At 41.1% G+C, this 26,121-nt stretch overlaps 1 protein-coding gene across 2 annotated transcripts in view; it reads right to left on the bottom strand.

Annotated features, from left to right (window-relative positions):
- Positions 1-4,751: 4,751 nt before the first annotated feature.
- Positions 4,752-26,121, bottom strand: part of LOC124612332 (ras-related protein Rab-8A) — a 59,090-nt gene continuing 37,720 nt past the window's right edge. The window contains exons 4-6 of one of the 2 annotated variants that reach the window (XM_047140474.1): positions 24,561-24,701; positions 10,596-10,598; positions 4,752-5,496 (exon numbers count right to left, since the gene is read on the bottom strand). In XM_047140474.1, the coding sequence (XP_046996430.1) occupies positions 5,401-5,496; positions 10,596-10,598; positions 24,561-24,701 (240 nt within the window). In that variant the 3' untranslated portion in view covers positions 4,752-5,400. The remainder of the gene's footprint in view (positions 5,497-10,595; positions 10,599-24,560; positions 24,702-26,121) is intronic. The other variant, XM_047140475.1, reaches the window with a different exon arrangement.

Below are 26,121 nucleotides of genomic sequence, written 5' to 3'. Positions count from 1 at the left end.
CTCAGCTAGGCCTGTGGTTCATGGATAGGGGGGGAAGGTTAGTAGATACAGCTTCATAAAGCTAGCTGCTCTCAAAGTTGAAGCACAGTGTGCTGCTTGCTGAATTAGGATGCTAGACATGTTACTTGTTTGATTCAGACAGGTAAAGCAACTGGCATAGTGACCAATTCAGATGTTAGACTGCATGTGTAGTGAGGTACCACTTTTTGTGATGTCAGGTTCTTGTATAATAATGAATATTACTGTAGTTTTGCCATCTCTCCCTTGAAAGCTCTGAAATATATCTGTGTCAGCTATCAACTTATTATGATCACTATGGTTATACTCTCACAAGCAACAGAAACACAGGGCCAGAAAAATTTCTGTTCACTTTTATAACAACTTGTCCTACAAAATCAAACAGTAATTTCACCTTATGTAGTCTGCAAGTTATGTCTCCTATTAAGGGTGTCAAATAAGATCAGCTGACTTTGGTAATTTCATATATTATACAGGGGCTTCACTTCTGCTGGTTAGTAACAGTTTGTCTAATTAGAAAGCAATGTGGAGCATTGAAGTATGTGCAAAATTAATGAAAGCAGAAGAATGCTACACTACAGTATGTGATTGTAGTTGTTCAGCCACCAGTTACATCAAATGGTAGCATGCCACAATTGAGATCCGACGAAAGTTTCAATATGATCAACCAACTAGAATGGGGAGTTAGTTGAGAAAGGTGCATGTAGCACCAACACTCATCATTCAGTACTAATGCAGTTTCATTAGATCATTTCAACACAAAAACAGATTCACACTGGTGTTTCTTGAAATAATGGCTTTTATGCATTACAGAACTGGTACCATACTATTACCTATCATAAATTACATTGCAGCCAATATAACACAGAAGAAACAGACTTCCTGAAAACTTTCATTCATAACACTAATCACTGTCTTATGCTAGGTTTCTTAAAACAATCTCTGTAGTCTGTTGTATAGTAATTACAGTGCTTAACTCTCCATGCAACTGTAGTGCAACATCTAGCTATGATTTAAGGAATTTGACATGCTATGATCAGGCTCTGGAATGCAGGTTAGTGTTTTTTTATAATTTTGATAAAATAATTTCAGTACAGTTTCTTTTTTTTTACAAAAAGGAACTAATGTACTTAAATTTGTAAACAAATCAAAAATTTATTTCTTAAAACATCACATTTTTGTAACTGTTTCATACAGAATTGTTGCCTTCATTATTATCTGCATAATTATCAGAATTACAGGTAATAAAGGAAACCTTTAAAAATATGGCAATAGATATCAAAGATATGTGCTTTATGAAGTCGGCTTTCTTCTCAACTGTGCTTAAAACCTTATTTACCTGCAATAACATCAATTACTTTCTCCCATATGCACTTGTCAAAACCAGGTTTCCATTTTTATAAAGAGAAGCAACAGAGATTACTTCTTATGATTACAATGTGTTACAAATTCAGATTCACAAATGAATATAAAAATTTTGTAATGCAAAAATTACAGATACAGTGTGATAACTGTCACTTTGATCAAATATTATGTTTATCTTAATGACCACCTTGGAATGTACCTCTGCAATGAATTCTACAAAACTATCTCATTTTCCTTCATTCATTCATGACCTTTTCTCTTAAGATATAATTCAGATACACTGCTTTGTTACAAGAATCTTATCTGCATCTCCATGTTTTTCCATTACCAGTAAGTTATCTTTAAAAATCTGTTTGTTCCAGGTAGCAGATCAATCAACTAAAACATTGAAAATATTGAAAATATTTTCTCACTGTAGGAGTTAGGGAAAAAATGTGGTCCCTCTGCTATTCTTCTCAATGTAGGCAAGTTTATCTAAGGAAAACATGGATGCACAAAATCAACAACATTTGCTACATCGAAATTAAAGCAAGAATTTTGAAGTGACAAAATGTATCAATTAAGTCTATGCATATGTAGAAATGAAGATACCTGCCAAATTTTTATATCACGGTGAATATTTTTGCTCTTTGTAACTACCCAAATTGTATTATATAATTTTAAAGAATTTCTCTGTTAATGGTGCACACTGTGCATGATATAACATAGATCTATGAACAGTTCTACTTTTGGTCTGGCATCCAATAAAATATGTTCAGAACACCACTAGTTTTTGCACAATATATTTAAAATTACTTTTACAAACTTAAGGAAACGAACTGCAAACAATTTTCAGTTTACAAAAATGAAACAATAGTTCCAACTACTAAATGTTTTATTGACATAACCAGTTTCAATTAAGGACATTCATGCACTGCATACAGAAAGATTACTGTAACATTCAACTCCTTGACTACAGCAGCCACATACTCATCTTGTGTGCAGGCAGAATATTTCCTCTACAGATGATTAATCATTAATTGAAACCAGTCATGTCAAAACATCTTGGAGGTGCAACTTCTTTATAGGAAATTTCGATAGTTGCAAGACATTGTCGCCTTATGGTAATCATTTTCAAACTATTACTAAATAGTTTCCTGGAATAAACCACTGACAATATAACAATGACAAACTACAATTGTTCCATACTGCACATTAAGCCTGCCACAATCATATTACATCAGCTTTTTGTTGTACAAAATGACTTTAAAACTCAGAATTATCAAATTCAATAAAATGAGAGCAACGATGAATCTTAGAAAGCTACAATAACTCATGACTGCATATTATTTTAATGTAGTGGCTTAAAATGCAGGTTGACACAGAATGTTTCATCGGTTTAAAGAAGGAAAAGCAAATCCTTTACAAATTACATCATCACTAATTCTTACTTTGTGGGAGGATAGGGACATGTTCCTTTAGCCAAGGCATCACTAAACAATTTCTAAAACACTTTTCTGAACGTTTCAACAACCTAAATTTTAACATTTATCAGTAAGAAAGTCATCAATAGTACTGACAGTACAAAAAGTGGTACCAATTACTTGACAAATTTAATGACAAGAGCTCTTGGTCTCATCCAATAAATAACACCAAGTTGACAATTCTAATTAATGTCAAGACAAACAAATAAAATCACTGATTCTTTTCCCAATTAGTATGTCTAACGCTCCCATAAAAAAAAAAAACCAAATATCTAACTCTTGTAGTTAGAAACACTGTCATTTTTCAATTATTATGTGTGTGCCTGAAGGTAATCAGTAGATTAATAAAATAGATTTGCATAACGAGTACATATAGATGTTTTACCCTTCTCCCTAACATCATCAGCCTACTGAACAAAATATTGACAGGGTAATTTAACTGAAACGCAAGCACATGCACCTTCCTCCCCTACCCCCCCCCCCCCCCCCCCAAACGAAAAAAAGACACACACACACACACACACACACACACACACACACACACACACACACACTTATTGGGAAACAGCTATTACAACAAATCTTTATGCCCAATTTAAAGCATGCATTTACTAGTCCTTACATGAAACCAATACTTTTTGAAGCCAGAATTCCTACTAAGGCAACAGTAGTTTATACAAATTAAGTTTCTAATCATATTCTGTAATTGTGCCCATAAATAAATATAGGTATTTTCTAGCTACTTTGGGTTTCTATCGTTCAGTGCTTGTCAGTCTGCAAAGATGCAACAAGCTACTACTATAAATTCCTACACCTATTTTCATGCAATTCCCTTATGAAACAGGACTTTGTTCATTATTATGGGTCTCTCATGTACTGTTGCTGTTGTGATACAATGATCCCATTCACAACATTGCAAATCCGCACATTCTCACATGTGACTGTTTACCGGCACTTCCAATATGCATGTCTGACACAAATTGTATTTTCTTCCAGCATTCATCTCTGCTCCAACAAGTATGCATGCTTTTAACTGTTAAGAAATTTCTTCTTTCCCATTAATCTGACAAGACATTTCAAAACTGAAAAGTGAATTTATGTTTACAGGAGTTATTTAAAAGAAATGCAAAAAAGTGTTCAATAGACTGTATTTTGTGAAGAGTAGACAATGAACCAGAACATGCAGTGTTTTTGCCACTACAAATGAGACTAGTTGTGTAATAATGTAAATTCTGTCCTCAGTAATTAAGTTGCCATGATTAACGTCCAATAGATACCTACCTGAAAAAATACCAGTAACACTGAAAGTTAAAGTCAATTATTCTGCAGCATCTGGGTCTTGCTTGCCTTTACATAATGCAAATTATTCTTCAATGACTTAAATCTAAGGATTTTCTTAAGCCCACAAAAAGAGTGCTACTTAAAACACCCATCCCTCTTATTCTGACTATATATGAGTGGCAATAGCCTACTGAAAAATGAGGTTCAGTACTGTGAAATGTTAAATTTTAACATAATATTAGCCTACAAGCAACTGATCACAGTCAATGAGAATTAAGTATTTTCACCATAAAATGTTTCTTAACTAAATTATCCCGCAACAGTTACAAATTAGCAAAAATATTTGAAGGCAAAAATTGCTTCTCTCTTTATAAAGCTTTTTCTTTAAGCAAATATAGCACAAATAATACTTTTATTTTTCAACTAATTAAAAATCAGGGCAATAATTGGCAAACAAAGCAGCACAGGAAGTGCTTACAGTAACATGTCTAACCACACACACACACACACACACACACACACACACACACACACAGTGAGATATATATCAAAATTTTGGGTTGCTGGTGGTCCAGCAGTGACTCCAAAGAGGAAAGGGAGAATAAATACACAAACAATGACGACTGCAGTTAAAGAGTAACTTTTTCGTAAGTAAAATATACTCACTTTAATATCTTGCAATTAAGATTAAGAACCAAGACAACATTTTCATAATTTATAAACAAATCAATTCTAATTTTCAGAAATAAATGTATAAAATAGTAAACAAGCAATGATTTCCTATATCTAAGGCAATCATATGTCATGGCTAACACCATCCCCATTACTCGGCCACCGGAACATAAGCAAATGACAGCAAAAATGAGTATTTTCCTGCCACCACTGCTTTAACATAATTATATAACTATATGAACAAATCATGAGTACTGTATAAAAAAATCCTTGCTGTTAAAACATCTCTGTACAGTTTTGATCATCATCCCTGGTGGAAGTAGGGAATAAAAAAACAAACTTGCTTAGCAAGTCTTACTTCAATCCACAGAACTGTACACAATTCTTCGAGTACAATTCAAATGTGTGACCGAATTACCTTATAAAAATGGCATAAATCCTTTCTCAAAATAAATATACAGCCACAATTTGGTCAGAGCAGTTACAAAATCACTTTATGCATTGTGTACTTCCCACAGAAGAATTTTTCACAACATACAGTGAAATAACTGTCTGCTGAAACATTAGTCTGAGGCCAAATGGAAACAGCACTGGACAGCTGTCAGAGTAAGGAACATCTAGACAACCAACTGGTTGGCTTCCTCATGGGTTCGGATGCCTTGAGCTGATGACCTCCCTTTGGTGGGTTGCTGGCCTCCTATAAAGTAAACATTATCTGTAAATACTGAAAACACTTATCCTTCAGTTACACAATGCTCTGGAACCTTCACATAAACAACATTGATTAGTACAAAACATGTTCCATGTCCATGCTAATTAGCAACAAACCAATGAGGTAACAATTTGGATTAAACTACGGTGAAATTCCAAACAAAACTTGTACCACAAAGTGTGTATGGTAGCAATAAAAACATTAAGTAAAATATTTGTATAACACAGAACCCTATTTTCATTTTCAAACAATCAAAAGATATGGATGACTTTCTGGAATCCAGTATTTATACTACCTTCTGTGCTATAACAGTATCTGATAACTCAATAATTATGAAAAATTTATCAAATTAGTTTTATCAAACAATTTTAAAATATTTTTGCAAGTACAGCATATGAGGCTACATACAGTAACATATGAAATGTTACATTACACTAATCACTGCTTTCCAAAATAAAACTTAGAACACAGCAATTAAAAAAAAAATTAATAAATAAATAAAATAAACTCTTACAAAGGCATTATAAGATGAAATGCTTCTTAGATGGTAAGTTTCAAGGAAAAAATGTTAAACAGTAAACCAAAGATAGTTAAACTATGTGAGAACCTTTACATTGCAAAATTTAGAGCCTGAAGTTAAAATAACTTCAAAGTTTAATACTGCTTTAACACACAGGCATTATTTTTAATTGTCATCCTATAACTGTAGTTTAAGAGGATGCAGAAAATCTATAGAAAATAATGAAATTAAGTAATTACACTCATATGAATCTACCCACTAAAACTGCAGGTATTACACATTAGTAACTTCTAAAAGAAAACCCGCATGGTAGAATCTGATAAACAACTAAATAAGTTGTGGCATGAAGAATGGCAGTTATAATAAGGGACACTAAGCAAAATGTCCTAACTAGCTGAAGATTAAAACTGAACTGAAGGCACCATAATACATTTGTATACTAAAAATATTACACAGTTAGAAAAAATAGAACACTATTTAAATTTTATGAGTACCAATAGAGAAAGAATACCCAAATACTTTGAGGCTATTCCACCTCTAACTGGTCCGTGTAAATCCGTAGAACCAGAAGAGGCACTTCAAGAAGTCTTAATTGATTTAGCCGGTATCTTATAATGTGCCCAACATATCTACTACTTGCAGTGAAAGAGGTTTTCACAAAACAACTACAGAGAAAGGGCCAATGAAAGGAGAGAGAAAAACATAAATGGAGGAAAATTATGAAATAATGTAAAGAAATTCCATCAGTAACAGTTCATATGATAAAGATATCATGAATTATTCAAACTCTATTAAATGACATTAGAAATTTTTAACTTTGTTATCAACAATTTTCCTGTTTCCAGGTAGAATTAGAACAATTCTGGCTGCCAACATGTTCTGTTAATTTTCTACTTTTACTCCCTGTCCATTGCACAGGAAACTAATGTGAATTATATCTGATCATCAAGATAACTGTAATTTTGACCATTCTGCTTTAGTATGTCACCCAGAAAGTGACTGATGTGTGTCTTGATAACATTGGGGTTGCTGCCATGTTGTGTATCTGCAATGTCAAAGTGGGTATGTTTTGGAAAAGGAACAGTTCACTTTTCTATTCGAGGTGTGTAAGGGCAGTGATGGATTCATAAAAATGACAATGAACATGGGCACTGCAAATGAGGCCAGCAGTAAACACTTCAAGTTTAGCATTAACAGCAAAGTATAACTTTTTACATTCTGGAAGTTTACAGTACTCGCTTTTAATGCGCAAAATTCCAATTTATTCTCTACCTCTGTTTAACAAAGTCAGATTTCCACTATACTTCAATTTAGGGGGGGAAAAACAAAAAACCCACAAGAATATGTTGTTTGCTTCCACAAATCCTCTCTTCATTTCATTTCACTCAATCTATTGTTCACATTACTACTCAGATTCTTCACTTTCATGGAATATAATCTACATGAAAAATAAGGTAGTATTATTTATGTTGAAGCAAGGCTGTCAATCAGATTACAATAAATGCTTGAATATGATATGAAAGCAATTATCAAGCAGGCACAAAGCAGAAATGTGAATTCCTTTAACTGCAAATGAAAGTATTATTTTTAGAATATTTGCCATTTTACTGAAAGACTTCTTAAGCCAGGAAAAGGCAAGGACACTCAGGCTTCCAATAAGAACACCATTCAGCTTTAACATCCACACTGGTACATGATTGAAAGCTTCCTCAGTGTATTCCTATGATAAAATATGCTTAGCTGATCAGCCACACAGTGGCAGGAGGATGACACCATCACCGCTTGACTGATCTCCCTCTACGATTTTATTGCACACACACACACACACACACACACACACACACACACACACACAAAACTGGATATTTTATCGTCATTTTCTGTTGAAGAAACTTTTGAATATTGTGCATCTGAAAAACCCTCTGTCCAACTAGGACATAACAATAACACAACCTACAAAGTAATTTTATAAATACTAATGTATTTTACATCACACATTTCAATTTACAAACTGCAGTACTGTGATTCTCAGACTTATCACAACTGAAACAAGCCTGTAGCTGTTCCAGTAATATCCACATGCACAACTGTATCAGCACCTCAGTCTAGTGTCGTCCCCCCCCCCCCCCCTCCTCCCTTCCTTCCAGTTGAATTCCTGCTAACAGGTTAACTAAAATATATGGAAAATGCAGATTATGTATGTCCTCACTGAAGGGTGTTTGCATATTTATCCACTGCTGAAGTAGTTTTACATCTGCCTGTTCTATAAAAAACTCACACAGAGAATAGCATTTAATACAATGCCAAAAATGTAGATAACTTTCTATAAGCTATTGAAAATTGGTTCCTACACTGTGTTAAAAAACTGAAGAACAAAATTTTACATTCATAGAACAATTAAACTTCTTTTAAGCCATTTAGTCAACACACATTTCCAACCCCTGAAACAAAATAACTTTTATATTTCAGTTAAACATAGATCCTAGCTTTTTGTAACAGCTCATCATGTGGTTTAAGGAAAAATTTACAATTTAAGTTGCTATAACATGAAAGGGAAAATTTTATTGACATTTAACCAGACTGTCTTAACACTTTCTGCAAGAAACAAAATGGACTTCCCTTGGCGCAGAAATATCTGCAGCATCCCCACATTTCGAGGCAAACTGGTTAACAACTTAACATTTACTTCTCCCATGATGCTGACCTTGTTAACTACTATTTCCTTGATCAAGAATTTTCTGATATTAACACTTGTATTTAATCACAAAAAAAAGAACAACTATTCTCTTAATGGTGTTCCATAGATTGAGAAGAACAAATAATCCTATGAATGAGAATGTATGGCAAGGAAGGGGGGCTTGAGAAATCATCCTGAAGACGGAGTCAAACCAAGCTTACTGGAAGCCTGGCTGCTTCATTTCTGAAACTCAAATCTGAGTGGAGAGAAATGCTGCAAAATATTGGGGATTAATACTTCCCACTGCAAACACAAGGAATCTTTCTACTTCCACTCTAAATTAGGTTTACAATATACTTGATTCATAAACACTCTAGGTAAGAGGAAATGAGTGGTAATGGCAAAAAGAGCAAATAAAATTGAAAGCTTTATTGATGGATTGGAGGAGTTTAAAATGATGTGTTATAAGAACATTAAAACGCACTTTACACCTATGATCTTAATACCAACACCTGTGTGACTGCAAATGCTAATTACAGATAAGAGGAAGAAAGGGTTATCACTACTTGCAGATGCCCTCCACATCCAAAAAGTGCTCATTTCTCACAATTGTGCTACAAACTGGTCTAGTCATCTGCACCTCTGGATCTGAGCATACTTCGTTGCATGAAATCACACTACAGAATAGCTGGTGCGGAGATATCAACTCCTTGATATGAAGGAATTATTATTTTACATAGTCTGTATGAAACACTGACAACAGCCTGTACTTAATGGTTTTGCAAATGCTATTTATTTTATAGTGTCAGCTGCCATACAGGATAATTCATTTCCTTCAAAGCAGGTGGAAATTTATCAAAAATATTTTACGAAGTGAAAACACATTGCAGAATTGTTTGTTGTGAGAAGATCCTGACTTTCACACTCCCAGTAGTTGCTAGAAAGTTGTGCGATGCTCTTATGAAAGAAAGAAAAAGGATTATGTCAGTGGCTACACTGAGCATTAGACAGAAAAGAAGTATTCATCTGCAGGCAGGTTTTTTACCATTTATACAACTACATGATTTTACGTGGAGGTAATTTCTCCGATTTCAAACAGCTGTTGCCAGCAACTTGACAAGTCCTATACATAAATCATGCTGCAAGATTGAGGGAAACAATACATTAACCAAAACATGGATGATATTGAAAGCAGTATTCCTGAACTATTCTTCCATCATGCTCATTCTATAAAGAAAGAAAGAACGAACCTAAATAAAGCAATGGAAAATGTGGGATAGAATAACAGTAATGTGAAAAGGATAGACTGCCACTAACGACATGCAAGAGGCAATGAATGGTAGAAAGGCACGTTGAAAAAGACAACAGTATCTGCTAGGCTTTTTCAGGATGCCCGACACTCCACACAATCTCTCTGTGTTGAGCAGAGACCTGTCACTTCATATTGTTGCATCTAAACAAAAATTTCTCCTTCCTAAATGCTCTTAATCAAGACACCAATCAGCTGTTTCACATGTGATTAAAGTGAAAACCGACTGATTATATGTTAAGCTCCATTTTAATTTCTTTCACACTGTAATAATGTAATAGAGTACTTATATTACCTCAAAATGGGCCTACTTCAGATAACAGTAACAAATATATAAACTATGAACAAATTAAAATCCTTGTCGGTACTTGAAAAATTAAGGAGGAAATATTTACTTATACACAAAATTTGATACAAAGTTCATCACAGAAGCTTCTGTACAGTGTTAAATGCTGACAATACAAGAACACAGTGAATTGGGTATGGCATCCAAAAATCACTGCAAAATGTTAGGGAAATGTTTCCAAAGCATTGCACGAATATTAATCATCATGCAGCAGAAAAGAAACCAGTATTACCTTCTGCCATCACCAGTTGCATAATAGAAGGAATGGAAAGAAAAATAAGTATTAGTTTCCCCAAACAATTCAAAATTTTTTTTCTATAGCGCATAATTACAAAAATCTTAGTTTTACATTAATGCTAGACAATTTGAACAAATCCACACATTTCTTTTGTAATAATTTTCAGAATCATTATCTAATGTTGTGTAACTATGTCAAACATGTTTAGCACAAAGATAGTCTGTGGAATTGCATTAGTTATTTTACACACTACGCAGTACATTTCACTATCTCATCACATATGCAGCCAAAACAAATTCACTGTTGGGCTCTTTCAAAATGAGAGTACCCTGTGCATAAACATATTGTGATAATTTATGTATATGAAAAATATGTTCTACAACTTTACTACTGCATACTGTTGAAAGTGTGAAACAGTGGTCATAGCTGACGCCTTACAATTTCACTCAACAATACAACATCATGTTCTATGATCTAGTTATTTGACTTTTTATAATGAAAATAAAAAAATGGAGATCTTCATGAACTTCTGAAGTGTAATATACTTCACATTAAGGATTTCAGTAAATATATATAAAAAATAAATTACACGGAGTGTGTGTCTGGCCAGCACTTGCCTTCAGGATGCAAAATCTGAATTGCTGCAGATACACCCACATTAACGAGTACAAAAAACTTCTCTCTTTTGGAACTGTTAGTTCTTTGCTCAGGGAGGAAAGAAGGATCACTGGGGAATGTTGGAAAAAATACAAAGTTCACTCAGAACCCAGAATGAGGAGCACCCCTTTTAAGGACAACGGGTGGCAGATTAAAGGGTAGGCTTCTCCTACAAGTCAGCTCTAAACTATATTACACTTCATACATGAGGAACTTTTGCATACTATTCATCAAAACACTTTAAAACTAGGATCCCTGTCCCACTACCACCAACCAAAACACTTACCATATTCAAATTAATTCTGAAAATTTTGAGAAGTAGTTTGCGGATACAGAGAGCTTTTTACTATTCCAATTAACTCTGTGACAGTTATGGATAATCCACAGTACCACAGCAAACAGATCTACAAGCCACCTTCAATAGTCACCTAAATGTACCAATGTAGTCAAAAAGCAAAAACCAGGTAAGAGCATATCATGGGTAAGAAGGATTAGTTCTCCACAAGGACATCTTAACAGCAAAGAACATGTGTTGTTGACAAAATTGCAGCAAACAAAGGTAACAAGAGTCCATTTACTGTCATACAAATGACGAACTATTATGGGTTAAAATTAGGTTCAATTTTTAAGTTGCAAAATTTTGTATGTAACCTGTCAAAGGAAATTTTTCAGAATCTTGCTGGTGATTTCTTTCCCTCAGTTACAACAGAAAACTGGGAACTTACTTGCAGTTAAACTGCAAGCCTTTGTGGTCGATTTGAGCAACTGCAGTTTGTTGTCAGACACCTGCAACTATTCAGTCTCCTACAGACGCATGATGCATCTGTCAGAAAATGAGATAATGACATGCGATGAGATGGGACATTGATGGACAGCACCATCCAACATGCTTCCTTGGCAGCTTTATCAGCCATGTCATTACCCTGTATTCCAATGTGGCCAACTACCCAGCAAAATATCACCACCTTGCCATGGTGTTGGAGCCACTGTAAGGCGTCATGGACGAGCTGGATCAGCGGGTCTACTGGATACATCTGGTGAAGTGCCTGCAGTGCATTAAGAGTGTCCGAACAGACAAGAAAACTTATGGTGATTTCTGTGAACCCTCTCCAGTGGCATCAGAATGACATAACTCCGCATCATAATTTGTAAATTGTTCTGGAAGACGCACTTTAAAAACCCTATCAGGGAAAACTGCAGAACAACCGAGAGAATTCCTCTGCTGTGATCCATCTGTAAAAATAACAATAAAACTATGGTATGTACTTAGACTAAAAGTTGTAAAAACCAAATCTGGAGTACAACTTTTCGTATATTGTGTCAAGCTTAAAATCACTTTGGGCCTCTGAAGACACCAGTATGTTCCATCCATGGGTGTGAGATCCAGAGCCTTGAGACAGTCTGTAGCACATATACCAAATGGCTGTGTCGCTTGGGGCAGAGCCCTGAACAGTCATTCAAAGGTGGGTAGGATCACTGACCTACATGCCAATGACTGAGGTGACGCTAAGATTTTCAGTGCCTGTCGAGCCAAGAAAGATTCATCACCGAATCCAGAGTGGTGGTTCACCAGCCTCTGCACACAGACTTAACTGGGCTAATCCGAAAGGCTCCAGTTGATATCTGAATGCCCTCACAGTGCACAGCATCTAACATCCAGAAGTAGAAAGGACAGGCCAATCCGTAGACCATGCTGCGGTAGTCTAAGGATGATCTCACAAATGCCCTATAAAACTGCATGTCAGCATGCCATGTTTTTTCCACCAAGGCATTTCCAAATGTTCAACAACCAGAAGCCCTTTGTTCGTAGGTCTTTCAGGTGTGGGAGCCTTGTTAATTTTGAGTCAAATAATAAACCCAAGAAGTGCACAGTGTCTTGAAAACATAAAATATGGTCCCCCATAGTAAGCTCTAGCTGGTTAAAATTGACACACAGTCTTCTCAGGTGAGAACCAAAAACCAGTTGTTTGGGACCAGGTTTCCAGCCTCCTAATGGTCAGCTGTAGCTGCCTTATCTTAAGATCAGAGGAAGAGAAGAAGATTGCAAAGTCATCCACAAACAAAGAGCATTTGATAGGGCTTCTAACTGCAGAGGAAATGCCATTGATAGCAATGGCAAACAATGTAACACTGAGGACACTGCCCTGGGGCACACCATTCCACCATTCTCCTGAACATAGCCATCAGATATGGCATCACTAATGCAATAATGAAAACGCCAGTTCTCGAGAAAGGATAGGATCAGAAACAGCAGGTGTCCATGTAGTTCCCAATCATGAAGTTGGCGAAGGATGTTGTAACTCCAAGTAGTGTTATACGCTTTTTCAAGGTCAAAAAAACACACAAACTAAATGATTTCAGCCTAAGGACTCCTGTATCACCATCTCCAGTACAATTAAGTTGCCTGAAACTACACTGGAGCGGCTCAGGTGACCTCGGGACTCGAGCAACCAGAGGAGGCAGTGGCTGAGCATGCGTTCCAGAGTCTTACCTATACAACTGGTAAGGGTGACACACTGATAAACAGAGTCTCTACAGTCCTTGCCTGGTTTCCACGGGCACAGATGACAAAGCACGGTATAATGGATCTCATCAGGTCATGGAGCAGTGTGTCTGGCTGCAGATAAAGCTGATACCAGTTCCCCCATGGAGAATGGAAGGTTGTAGACTACTTCATTACATGGGAAGAAATTGAGCTCCCTCAACTCCACAGTCCGACGGAATACCTGAACTGCAGGAGCTTGTCCGGATGACTCCATAACAGTAAAGAAGTGTTCAGCTAAAATGTGAGCCATGTCTTCTGGTGCGTCCACCAAGACGCCGTTATTTGACAAGGCCATAAGGGGTGTGGATTACCCTCGCCTGGCATCAGTCTTACTGATTTCCCAACGTGCGCAGCGGAAGTGGAGTGATTAATGGAAGTCGTGAATTCCCTCCAGGAAGCCCTCTTACTCACCTAGCATGTGCTCTCGCAGACATGAAGACATGAAAATTGTCTGTAGTTGGCCACTGTTTGAAGTTCCGCAGAGCTGTCCGTCTGGTCCTGATGGCCAATTGACAGTCATCATTCCACCAAGGTACAGGTGGTTACTAGACCTCGGGATAGACTCTGCGGCAGCCCTTTGGATCTCATGAGTGATATGGGCCACTGCCTCCTGTGCACAATCCTTTTGTTCAAAAATAGCCTGTTGACTGTAATGTAACCAATTTGCCCTTTGTATCATCTACCTGCATGGTCTCCTGTTGGCCACCATCCTAGTTGGCAGATGTCACTAGAATGTAAATCTGGAGCCACTTCCCACTAACCTGAGTAGGCAATAGCTTGGGAACAAAAACAGAGGTAGATATCCGAAAATACCCTGTAGCTGTGGAAAAGTGAATCATCTGACCCACATTCAGAAGGCTGATATTCTCAGAATGGACGAGTCACTCAATCATCTGACCCTTGAAGCAAGCCCCACGGGACATGGTGGGCATTTAAGTCCCCCACAAGGAGGAATGGGTGTGGGAGTGCCTGGAAGAGGTCTGCCAGTGCATCTGCATCCAAAGCGTCATTGGGGGGTGGGTACAAAGAACACACTGTGATAGTAAAGAGTGCGAGAACTTCCACAGCAAATGCTTGTATGGTCGTGGTAAGAGGGACAGGAGGGGAGTGGCATCTGTCATCAAGGAAAACAGTCACTGCACCTTTAGCCCTGTCTCCAGTAGTATCCTTCCTGTATATGTGGTAGCCCCATAATCCAAGTGTGTCTGTGACTTTAAGATAAGTTTCTTGTAAGCAGATGCAGAAAGGTTTATCCTGGACCAGCAGCTGCAATTTTTCCAAATGTGAGCGATATCCATTCAAATTCCATTGCAACACAGAAGTCCCCGTGGAAGCCACTGGTTAGCGATGGTGGTTAGTTTCTTTCTCCCTCGGAGGCAGTGACTTACCGGTTCCATGCTCTCTGGTTCCTCCAATTGGAAATCCATATGCTCAAGAGCATAGTCTCCATCAGAATGTTTTTTTTTTTTTTGTGGTTTTAGGGCGCACACTTCAATGGTCATTAGCGCCCTGACTACTCTAAGAATGCACCGCGAGGCACAAGTTGACCACAACAACTAAAAGGGAAAACACGATAAAAGACAGACTGACAGGCATAGGATTAAAAAACAGCATCATCAAATGTCCTTAGCGAGGTGTGTCAAATTGATAAAACGAAGAACACGAGCAGCTGCTCGTGGGTCATCCGCTAAAATGGCATCGAAAGTATTTGGCAGGTTAAGATCGAGGCGCAGTGTGTTAAGATCTGGACAGGACATTAAAATGTGTCTAACCGTCAGCAAGTGCCCACATGGGCAGAACGGCGCCGGCGCAGCCGTCAGCAGATGGCGATGGCTGAACCGGCAGTGTCCAATTCTTAACCGGGCTAAAACGACCTCCTCCCGCCGAGAAGGGCGTGAGGAGGACGTCCAAGCCACGGGAAGAGGTTTTAAGGCCCGAACCTTGTTGTCGGTAAGTGCAGCCCAATCGGCATGCCACAGAGATAAGATGCGCCGACAAATCACCCTGCTAAAATCGGACGAAGGGACGCAACAAGAAGCTGTTCGAGGCTGGAGGACCGCAGCCTTGGCCGCAGCATCTGCAGCTTCGTTCCCAGGGATACCGACATGGCCCGGAACCCACATAAAGCTAACTGGAGAACCGACGTCCACCAGCTGCTGAAGAGAGCGTTGGATCCGGTGTACGAAAGGGTGAACCGGGTACGGATCACTGAGGCTCTGGATGGCGCTCAGGGAATCTGAGCAGATGACATAAGCAGAATGTCGGTGGCGGCAGATGTAAAGAACAGCCTGGTAGAGGGCAAAGAGCTCAGCTGTGAAGACCGAACAATGGCCATGGAGCCGGGATTTGAAACTTTTTGCCTCGACAATAAAGGAACACCCGACCCCGTCATTGGTCTTAGAGCCATCTGTATAAATGAAAGTCATGTCGATGAACTTCGAACGAAGTTCCAAAAAATGGGAGTGGTAGACCGAACCGGGGGTGACCTCTTTTGGGAGCGAGCTGAGGTCAAGGTGAACGTGGACCTGAGCCTGGAGCCAAGGTGGCGTGCGGCTCTCGCCCACTCGAAAGGTTGCAGGGAGGGAAAAAGTAAGGTGTTGAAGGAGGCGACGAAAGCGAACGCCAGGGGGTAGCAGGGCAGAGACATACAACCCGTATTGACGGTCAAGAGAGTCGTCAAAAAAGGAACGATAAGACGGATGGTCGGGCATTGACAGTAGCCGACAGGCATACCGACAAAGCAGTATATCGCGCCGGTAGGTGAGTGGCAATTCGCCAGCGTCAGCATGAAGACTCTCTACGGGACTGGTATAAAATGCTCCGATCGCAAGTCGTAAACCCCGATGTTGTATGGAGTTGAGGCGGCGTAAGATGGATGGCCGTACAGAGGAGTATACGAAGCTCCCATAATCCAGCTTGGAGCGGACGATCGACCGATATAGACGAAGTAGGATGGTTCGATCCGCTCCCCACGACAGACCACTGAGAACACGGAGGACATTTAAAGAACGGGTACAACGGGCGGCCAAATATGACATGTGGAGACCAGCTAAGTTTCCTGTCAAATGTAAGGCCTAAAAATTTGGTTGTCTCCATGATTGGGAGAGCAACGGGACCGAGTCTTAAGGACGGTGGGAGAAACTCTTGGTATCGCCAGAAGTTAATACAGACCGTCTTCTCGGCAGAAAAACGGAAGCCATTGGCGACACTCCAGGAGTAAAGACGGTCAAGAGAACGCTGAAGACAGCGCTCCAGGACACGTGTACACTGCGCGCTGCAATAGATGGTAAAATCGTCCACGAAAAGGGAGCCTGATACATCAGCTGGGAGGCAATCCATTATTGGATTGATCGCGATGGCGAAGAGAGCGACGCTCAAAACTGAGCCCTGTGGCACCCCATTCTCCTGGCGAAAGGTGTCGGACAGGACAGAACCCACACGTACCCTGAACTGTCGATCCATTAAAAAGGAACGAATAAAAAGAGGGAGGTGACCGCGAAGGCCCCATGTATGCATGGTGCGGAGGATGCCCGCCTTCCAACAGGTGTCGTAAGCCTTCTCCAAATCAAAGAACACAGCCGCGGTCGGGCGCTTCCGCAAGAAGTTATTCATAATGAAGGTCGACAAGGTAACCAGATGGTCAACAGCAGAGCGGCGCCTACGAAATCCACATTGTACATTGGTAAGTAGGCGTCGAGACTCGAGCAGCCAAACCAATCGAGAGTTAACCATTCGCTCCATCACTTTACAGACACAGCTGGTAAGCGAGATAGGTCGATAACTGGAAGGCAAGTGCTTGTCCTTCCCCGGCTTAGGAATCGGGACAACAATAGACTCGCGCCAGCATGCGGGAACATGTCCCTCAATCCAGATGCGATTGTATGTACGAAGAAGAAAACCTTTACCCGCAGGAGAAAGGTTCTTCAGCATCTGAATATGAATAGAATCTGGCCCTGGAGCAGAGGACCGTGATCGGCCAAGTGCGTTTTCGAGTTCCCGCATGGTGAATGGGGCATTATAACTTTCACAATTCGAGGAGCGGAAGTTAGGTGGCCTAGCCTCCTCTGCCTGTTTGCGGGGGAGGAAGGCAGGGTGGTAATGAGCGGAGCTCGAAACCTCTGCGAAAAAGCGGCCGAAGGCATTGGAGACAGCCTCAGGGGCCACAAGGACGTCATTCGCGACCTTCAAGCCAGAAACTGGCGAGTGGACCTTAGTGCCAGATAGCCAGCGCAGGCTACCCCAGACAACAGAAGAAGGAGTAAAACTGTTGAAGGTGCTTGTGAAAGCAGCCCAGCTGGCTTTCTTGCTTTCTTTGATAATACGACGACACTGAGCACGTAATCGTTTATAATTGATACAATTCGCCACTGTAGGGTGGCGTTTAAAAGTGCGTAAAGCACGTCGACGAGCACGTAAAGCGTCTCTACATGCTGCGGTCCACCAGGGGACCGGTACGCGACATGGAGAAGAAGGAGGGTGAGGGATGGAATATTCAGCAGCAGCGAGAATGACTTCCGTGAGGTGTGCGACCTGACGATCGCAGCTTGGAAAGGTTTGATCCTGAAAGGTCGCCCTGGAAGAGAAGAGCCCCCAGTCTGCCTTGGAGATGGTCCAATTAGAGAAGCACGGAGAGGGGGTATGCTGCAGGAGATGGATAACACACGGGAAGTGGTCGCTCGAGTATGTATCAGAAAGTGCATACCACTCAAACCGGCGTGCAAGTTGGGGAGTACATATAGAGAGGTCTAAATGGGAATAGGTGAGAGATGTGTCCGAAAGAAAAGTAGGGGCGCCAGTATTGAGGCAGACAAGATCGAGCTGGTTGAAAAGGTCTGCTAACAAGGAGCCCCTCGGGCAGGATGCTGGAGAGCCCCAAAGGGGATGGTGGGCATTGAAGTCTCCAGTTAACAAAAATGGTGCAGGTAGCTGAGCAATAAGTTGCATCACGTCTGCCCTGGTAACGGCAGATGACGATGGAGTGTAAACAGTACAAAAGGAAAACGTAAAAGTGGGGAGAGTAATGCGGATGGCAACTGCCTGCAGGCCGGTGTGCAACGTGATGGGATCGTAGTAAATATCATCCCGGACCAGCAACATAACCCCTCCATGAGCTGGGATACCTACCACAGGGGGTAGGTCAAAACGCACAGAGGTGTAGTGTGCCAAGGCAATTTGATCGCATGGGCGTAGCTTCGTTTCCTGGAGGGCTACGACAAGCGGACGATGCAAGCGGAGCAGCAACTTCAAGTCCTCTCGGTTGGAGCGAATGCTACGAATATTCCAGTGGATAAGTGCCATCGTAAGAAAAGAAAGATGAGAGAAGTGGTCACCTCGAAGGCCGCTTAGGGCCTGGCTTCGAGCGAGCACTGCCGCCGCTATCAGTAGACGGACAGTCATCGTCCATTGGGTCTATAGGGTCATCGGCCATCTCGGGAGGATGGCCGAGAGGGGGAGCTTCCTCCGCCAGTGAACGGCCAGATGTACGGCTACCAGCGGTGCGGCCAGGCGAAACGGATGACGGCCTGGGGCGGCAGCCGCTGGGTGGCGCAAGAGAAGAAATGCGCCGTGGCGGGGAAGGAGAACTGTGCTTCCTATGCGCCTTTTTGGAAGGACGTGTAGTGGAAGTACCGGTCGAAGGCTGGGAGGTCGAGGTACGGAGGAAGTCTGCACGGGATGGTTCCTTCTTGAAGGCCCGTGCATCTGACTTCGGTGTCTTCGTCTTAGAAGAAGCTGAGGAAGGTGCTCGTGTCTGTGGGGTGATGGGAGGAAGAGGAGACGTCGACCGCGCGATCTTAGCACTGGCCGAACGGACGACCGTGGTGCTGAAGGTCAGATCGCATGTCTGGGTTGCTACCTCCCGGGTAGTCCGAGGAGAGGCGAGGACAGTACTGTATTTCCCCGCTGGGAGCAGCGTGGGCTTCCTACTAGCCAATAGCTTGCGAGCAGCCGAGGTGGACACTTTCTCTTTGACCCGAATTTCCTGGATACAGCGTTCTTCCTTATAGACAGGACAGTCGCGGGAGGATGCGGCATGGTCACCCTGACAGTTCACACAACGAGGAGACGGAGGTGGACAGTCACCCTCATGGGCATCCCTGCCACAGGTGACACATTTAGCCGCATTGGAACAAGACTGTCGAGTGTGATTGAAACGCTGACACTGGTAGCAGCGCGTAGGTGTCGGGATATAGGGGCGAACAGAAATAACCTCGTAGCCCGCCTTGATGCGCGATGGCAGCTTAACACTATCGAAGGGCAAGAAAATTGTCCGGGTCGGTGAAAGGTCATTGTTGACCTTTTTCATGACCCTATGGACAGCTGTCACGCCCTGCTCAGCGAGGAATGATTGAAGCTCCTCGTCAGTCAATCCGTCGAGGGAGCCAGTATAGACCACACCACGAGACGAATTCAAAGTTCGGTGGGCCTCCACCCGGACAGGGAACGTGTACAGGAGGGTGGCCCGAAGCAGTTTTTGTGCCTGAAAGGCACTCTCAGTTTCTAGTAATAAGGTGCCGTTACGCAACCTGGTACAGGATTTGACAGATCCGGCTATGGCATCTACGCCCTTCTGAATAACGAAAGGGTTGACAGAGGAAAAATCCTTTCCGTCCTCAGTTCGAGAAACTACGAGGAACTGTGGGGCAGGCGGTAGTACTTTTGTCACTGTTGGCTGGTCACGTTTCCGTTTCTGGGTCGAAGTCGAAAGAGATGGAGTAGAATCCATTGCGGAGGAATCCCCCATGATTGCCAGCGTCTCCGATGGTGCTCTCCTTCCTTGTGGGGACCCTCTCAGAGGGCACTCCCGCCTTAGGTGAATGTTTACACCTCAGGTCACACCTCCCGAGAAACAGACGGAGGGACCAATCGGCATGGTCAGAAGGTATCAGCTCAGGCAATCACCCCTCCCCGGGCCTGGCCTTTACCAGGGGGTACGCGCGTGCCTTACATGTCTACCCAGGGCGGGGAATTACGCGTTACCCTGTCACCGGCTACGCGTGAGAACGCGTGGGTCGGCCTTCAGGCACGCACAGGGAGGAAGGAAGAAGAGGAAAAAGAAGAGAGAGAGGGAGAAAGAGGACAGGCTGTCTCAAACGCCGAGGCGGAGACCAGAGAAGGCAAGGAGAAGAAGGCAATGAGAAAGCAAGGGGAAGAAGGCAAGGAGAAGAAGGAAATGAGAAGGCAAGGAGAAAAAGGCAATGAGAAGGCAAGGAGAAAAAGGCAATGAGAAGGCAAGGAGAAGGCAAGGGAAAGAGTAAGGAAGACAGTGAGGTGGAGAAGAGCAAAGAAAGGAACCAACAAAAGGAAGGAAGAAACGAGAAGTGAAAAAACCAAAAGGACCACGATGATAGGTCGTGGAACCGTCCGTCTCCGGACGCAGGCGCGAACTACCCCCATGAGGGGGAGGGACTCCTTTTAGTCGCCTCTTACGACAGGCAGGAATACCGCGGGCCTATTCTAATCCCCGTACCCGCAGGGGGGCCATCAGAATGTGAGAGAGCTTGTCGATCCGAAGGTTTACCTACCACTTTCTTGGACTTAGAACTACTTTTCGAAGGATTTTTTTCCTTTACTGACAGGAGGCAGCAGTGGTTGCCTGGGTTGCAGGGATGGCTTAATTGGCTTCGGGTGTTGCGGAGTGGTATGTGGCTTAGGTGGTAAGCCTACTGCTGACAGCTTCCGAACAACGTCAGTTGCGAGTGGAGCGTTTCCCCATAGGTACATCGACAAGTGCATGTGCTCGTACTTTAAACTGTAGTCCGTTTGTGTGGAGGCATCACACTTAGCAATTGTTGTTGTAAGGGGTGATGCAAAAGAAGTAGCAAAAACCAGTGGTTGTACGGCTTTGAAAGCCTTTTTAGCTTCACTATACAGAATGCATCTCTTTTCTTTCAACTCTTTAATTTTCCTTTCCTTGTTGTAAACCCCACAGTTTCTACTCAACACTGGAGATCACCAGAGCAGTTTACACATTTCGGAGGAAACGTACAAGAAGTCCCTGACTCTTGAGCGGAGCCTTCACGATTGCTACAAGTAGCTTTCTCATTACATCCCATAGTGGTATGGCCAAATCTTTGACATTTACAGCATCGCATGGGGACAGGAATAAAAGGGTGAACCTTAAGGCGGATATATCCTGCAATGATATGTTCTGGTAATTCCGGAGTACTAGACATTAGAATAAACATTGCCAATTTTTCCAATTTGTGATTGACTCTCCTCTCATAATTCTGTACCTCCGTCACATCCACATTCTTTCACTCTTCACATAACTCTGCGGTGTCCACCTCCATTATATCAGAGCAGGTAACCATGCCCTTACTGAAGTTAAGGGTGTTACACAACTCAGCCTCAACTGGGTGGTCACCTAAGGCCTTACATTCGAGACACTTAGATATTTGATTGGAATTAGCAGTTTAAACTAAACGTGTTCCATTACGAAGGCGTTTGACACTTTTCAGAGACCCAGCAATACCTTCCAATGCCTTGTTAATATAGAAAGGGGATATCTCCTCAAAGCTTCCCCCATTTCACTTTATTACAATGAAAGTGTTACGGCACACTAATGTTACTATTATTCTGAGACTTCTTTTCAGGAGGACTCTCCAACCGAGCACTCTTTGAGGAGTGGGTATAGGTGCTGCCTGACAGTACACCGTCCCGTCAGGAGTAGTAGTTTCATGAGACAGTTCCATAGGGATCCCACAAGATGCTAGGGAAACAACTGTCAACCCATGCAGAGCCCTGCATGCCTGAGAAAGCCTTCTACAACTGAAGGTCGGCAGGTGCCCCAGAGGTTGCCCGCTAAAGACAGTTTTGTGTCAAAGTAACAGTATTTTCATTGTTTTTATAGCTTCTTTGAGCTTCAGTTGGAATAATTAGTGGTGTTCGTCATTCAATACTGGTACTGTGGTTTTTAAATAAATATTTCATTTTAAAAATGCCATTTGACTTTTCAACATGGGAGAATGAAGTACTAGGCCAACAGGAAACTAAGAAAACACTTTATACGAAACAGACTACATTGATGCAAATAAGGCCAAACAGTGTAAATAAGAAAGAATTTAAAAAATTTTGCAAATGCTTTAACAGGAACTGACCTTGTAAGAACGAATTAAAAAATAGCCTAAAATCTCCAATACAGCAGCAAAAGATACCATAAAGGAACAAAACTTCCACTAATTTTCTTTTCCTCATGCAACAGCACGTTTTGCGGAATATTTGTAAAAAAAAAATATTTTTGGTTTCCATTTTAGGCAATATGAAAGTAAATACAGACATTACTTTTTATAAAATGAAGCTAAAATTTTAAACTTTTCCCTGGATTCGCAAGTTTACTTACAAGTATTAGGTAATTTTGTTTACATTCCAATGAGTATATTAGCACCAAATTTCACACAGACAGGATGAAAAGTAAGCTTTCATATTTTTTTTCAAAATTTTAAGTGTCATTTTGCATCACTGTGATAAAAATGTGCAGACTTCAAAGCTCTGAGATATCTTGTTGCCTATATCAGTGCAGTGAACACCCTGCCCCCACCCCACCCCAAACCCATTCACTTTTGCGTATATATCGGTAGCGTCGGAGCTTTCGCCCCCAGATGGTAAGTACTGGTCATCAATGTTTTCTTGTAATATTACAATTTATCTTGTATCAATGAAAATAATTTTTGAAAACATAATTTAACTGATTGGATAAAATCTACTCACCAAGTGGCAGTAGAAGAACACACTTATAAAGGTTATTACAGTTTGCTAGCTTTAGGAGCCTGTCTGGCAAAAGGGTTGCAGGGGAATAAAGAGCATTAGAGTTCTGGACAGTCACCCAGAACACCAGGTCAGATGAGACTTACCAGGCAGGATAAGAAGGAAAGACTCGAGAACTTTGATGCAAGGTTCAATGACAGGTTTGCTGTTGAAATGGTTTTGGGACAGGGCTGCAAAGTGATACTACACTTGACATTAAGTGTGAAGGAAAGTAGATCTTTCACCAAAGCAGCATGATTAAAGCAGGTTTAGGGCTCGAAGTGAGACTTAGGCAACACAGATTTTTCAGAAGGGGAGAGAGCTTTAGAAGAGAGGTTGAGAACACAGTATTCCTGTGACTGGTTCTCATGATTATGAGTTGCTATTTGTCTGAGAGGCAGTTGTGAAGGCTTTATGATAAGGGGGTTGGCCAAGTACAGTCTGTAGGAGAGAAGTAGTAGGTGATGGTGTGGCTGTATACGGAGATGCAGAGGAACAGGAAGGGAACATTACTGTTGAGGAAGTTTAGGAATCTTTTCTCTTCATCCCATCCAGTAAGTCTCCTCTGACCTGGGCTTCTGGGTGACTTTTTCCAAACTCTACCCCTTTTTCTAAAACTCACCAGTCCTTTTACTTCACCCCTCTTTCTTCCTCTTCAACCCTCCTGCCAGAAGAAGGAGCCACTAGCTCAGAAACCTTGCAAACTGTAAGGGGTGTGTGTGTGTGTGTGTGTGTGTGTGTGTGTGTGTGTGTGTGTCTTGCTTATCTATTCATTTACATTAAAATGTATCTTAGGATTATTAAACTTGCATATTATTAATTAACGAATAATACAAGAGCACTATCAACTAATCACTGAGCAGTCTTAGTTGAGCAAGCATCACACTATAGCAGATCCCAGCACAGACCTCTAAGAAACACACAAAAATAGTAGTTCTTTGTACTACAACTTAAGTAAACAAACATCTGAATATGTAAAATGACAATCAGTGTAGTGACAGATGTCTACTAACCAATTTTTTCTCCATCTTAGTCTTTATATCTCTGGCAAGTGTGAAGAAGGCTTCCTCAACTCTTATAGAAGCTTTTGCACTTGTTTCCATAAATTTTATTCCATATTCTATAGCTAATTGTTCTCCTCTTTCTTTTGTTACCTTCAAATAAAAGAATAAAGAATATATTATGACTGATACATAGTATTTAAAAACTAAAAGCTAAAGCTAAAACTAGTCGCAACATAACAATGAAGATTTTTACACACCAAGTCTTTTACAATTGATTTTAATATTTTGTTTGGTTATTTCTGAGGCCAAGTGCAAGACTTTCAGTTTTAGGTACTGAAAAGAAGGTTTCTTATGAAAAAGTCCCTTCTCCCTTAAGGAGCAACACCGCAGTTTATGTATTTTCTCCAGCAGGTAAGAGGTGCATGTTTAGTCCCAGTTAACACACCACAGTTACTTGCTTCTTACTCTATACACTTCAATACACAATTACAGCCAGTAATTAGCACAGTTTCCCAGTACGTGATATTTTTCTTGCTGTATTGTTCATTGCTAATTATTTCTAGAAAAATTAGTACAGTATTTTAAATTAGGGTTCAAGTTTATTATTCCACTGATTGCTGTATTACTAAATAGATACTATTCTGTTTCATCAGAAAGTACCGAAGACATATTTCAAAAAACATTTAGGTATTCAATTTGCTAGAAGCAAATCACATTGGATTCACCTGTACTTTGCTATAAAAACTAAAACAAACAATGGGAAATCCAAGATGGAATATAACAATATTAGAGAAGGAAACAATATTAGAGAAGGAAACAATATTAGAGAAGGAAACAATATTAGAGAAGGAAACAATATTAGAGAAGGAAACAATATTAGAGAAGGAAACAATATTAGAGAAGGAAACAATATTAGAGAAGGAAACAATATTAGAGAAGGAAAGTTGATACTCACCATATAGCGGAGATGCCAAGTCACGATAGGCACAGCAAAAGTATTTACACAATTATAGCTTTCAACCATTAAGATCTTTGTCAGCAACACACACACACACACGCGCGGAGGGCAGGAGAGAAGGTGGGGAGCGGGACGAGGACAGAGAAATAAAAAGAAATTAAAAGACTGGGTGTGGCAGTGACATGACTGCTGTGTAGTGCTGGAATGGGAACAGGGAAGAGGCTGGATGGGTGAGGACAGTGACTATCGTAGGTTGACCAGGAGGGTTACAGGCACGTAGGATGTACTGTAGAGAAAGTTCCACCTGCACAATTCAGAAAAGCTGGTGTTGGTGGGGAGGATCCATATGGCACAGGCTGTGAAGCAGTCATTGAGATTAGGGATATCATGTTTGGCAGCATGTTCAGCAACAGGGTGGTCCACTTGTTTTTTGGCCAGAGTTTGTTGGTGGCCATCCATGTGGACAGACAGCTTGTTGGTTGTCATGCCTACATAGAAAGCGGCACAGAGGTTGCAGCTTAGTTTATAGATCCCGTGACTGGTTTCACAGGTAGCCCTGCCTTTGATGGGATAGGTGATGTTACTGACCTGACTGGAGTAGGTGGTGGTAGG

This window comes from Schistocerca americana, chromosome 4, assembly GCF_021461395.2.
Source record: "Schistocerca americana isolate TAMUIC-IGC-003095 chromosome 4, iqSchAmer2.1, whole genome shotgun sequence".
Lineage (NCBI taxonomy): Eukaryota > Metazoa > Arthropoda > Insecta > Orthoptera > Acrididae > Schistocerca > Schistocerca americana.
This window is presented reverse-complemented; position numbering and strand designations above follow the sequence as displayed.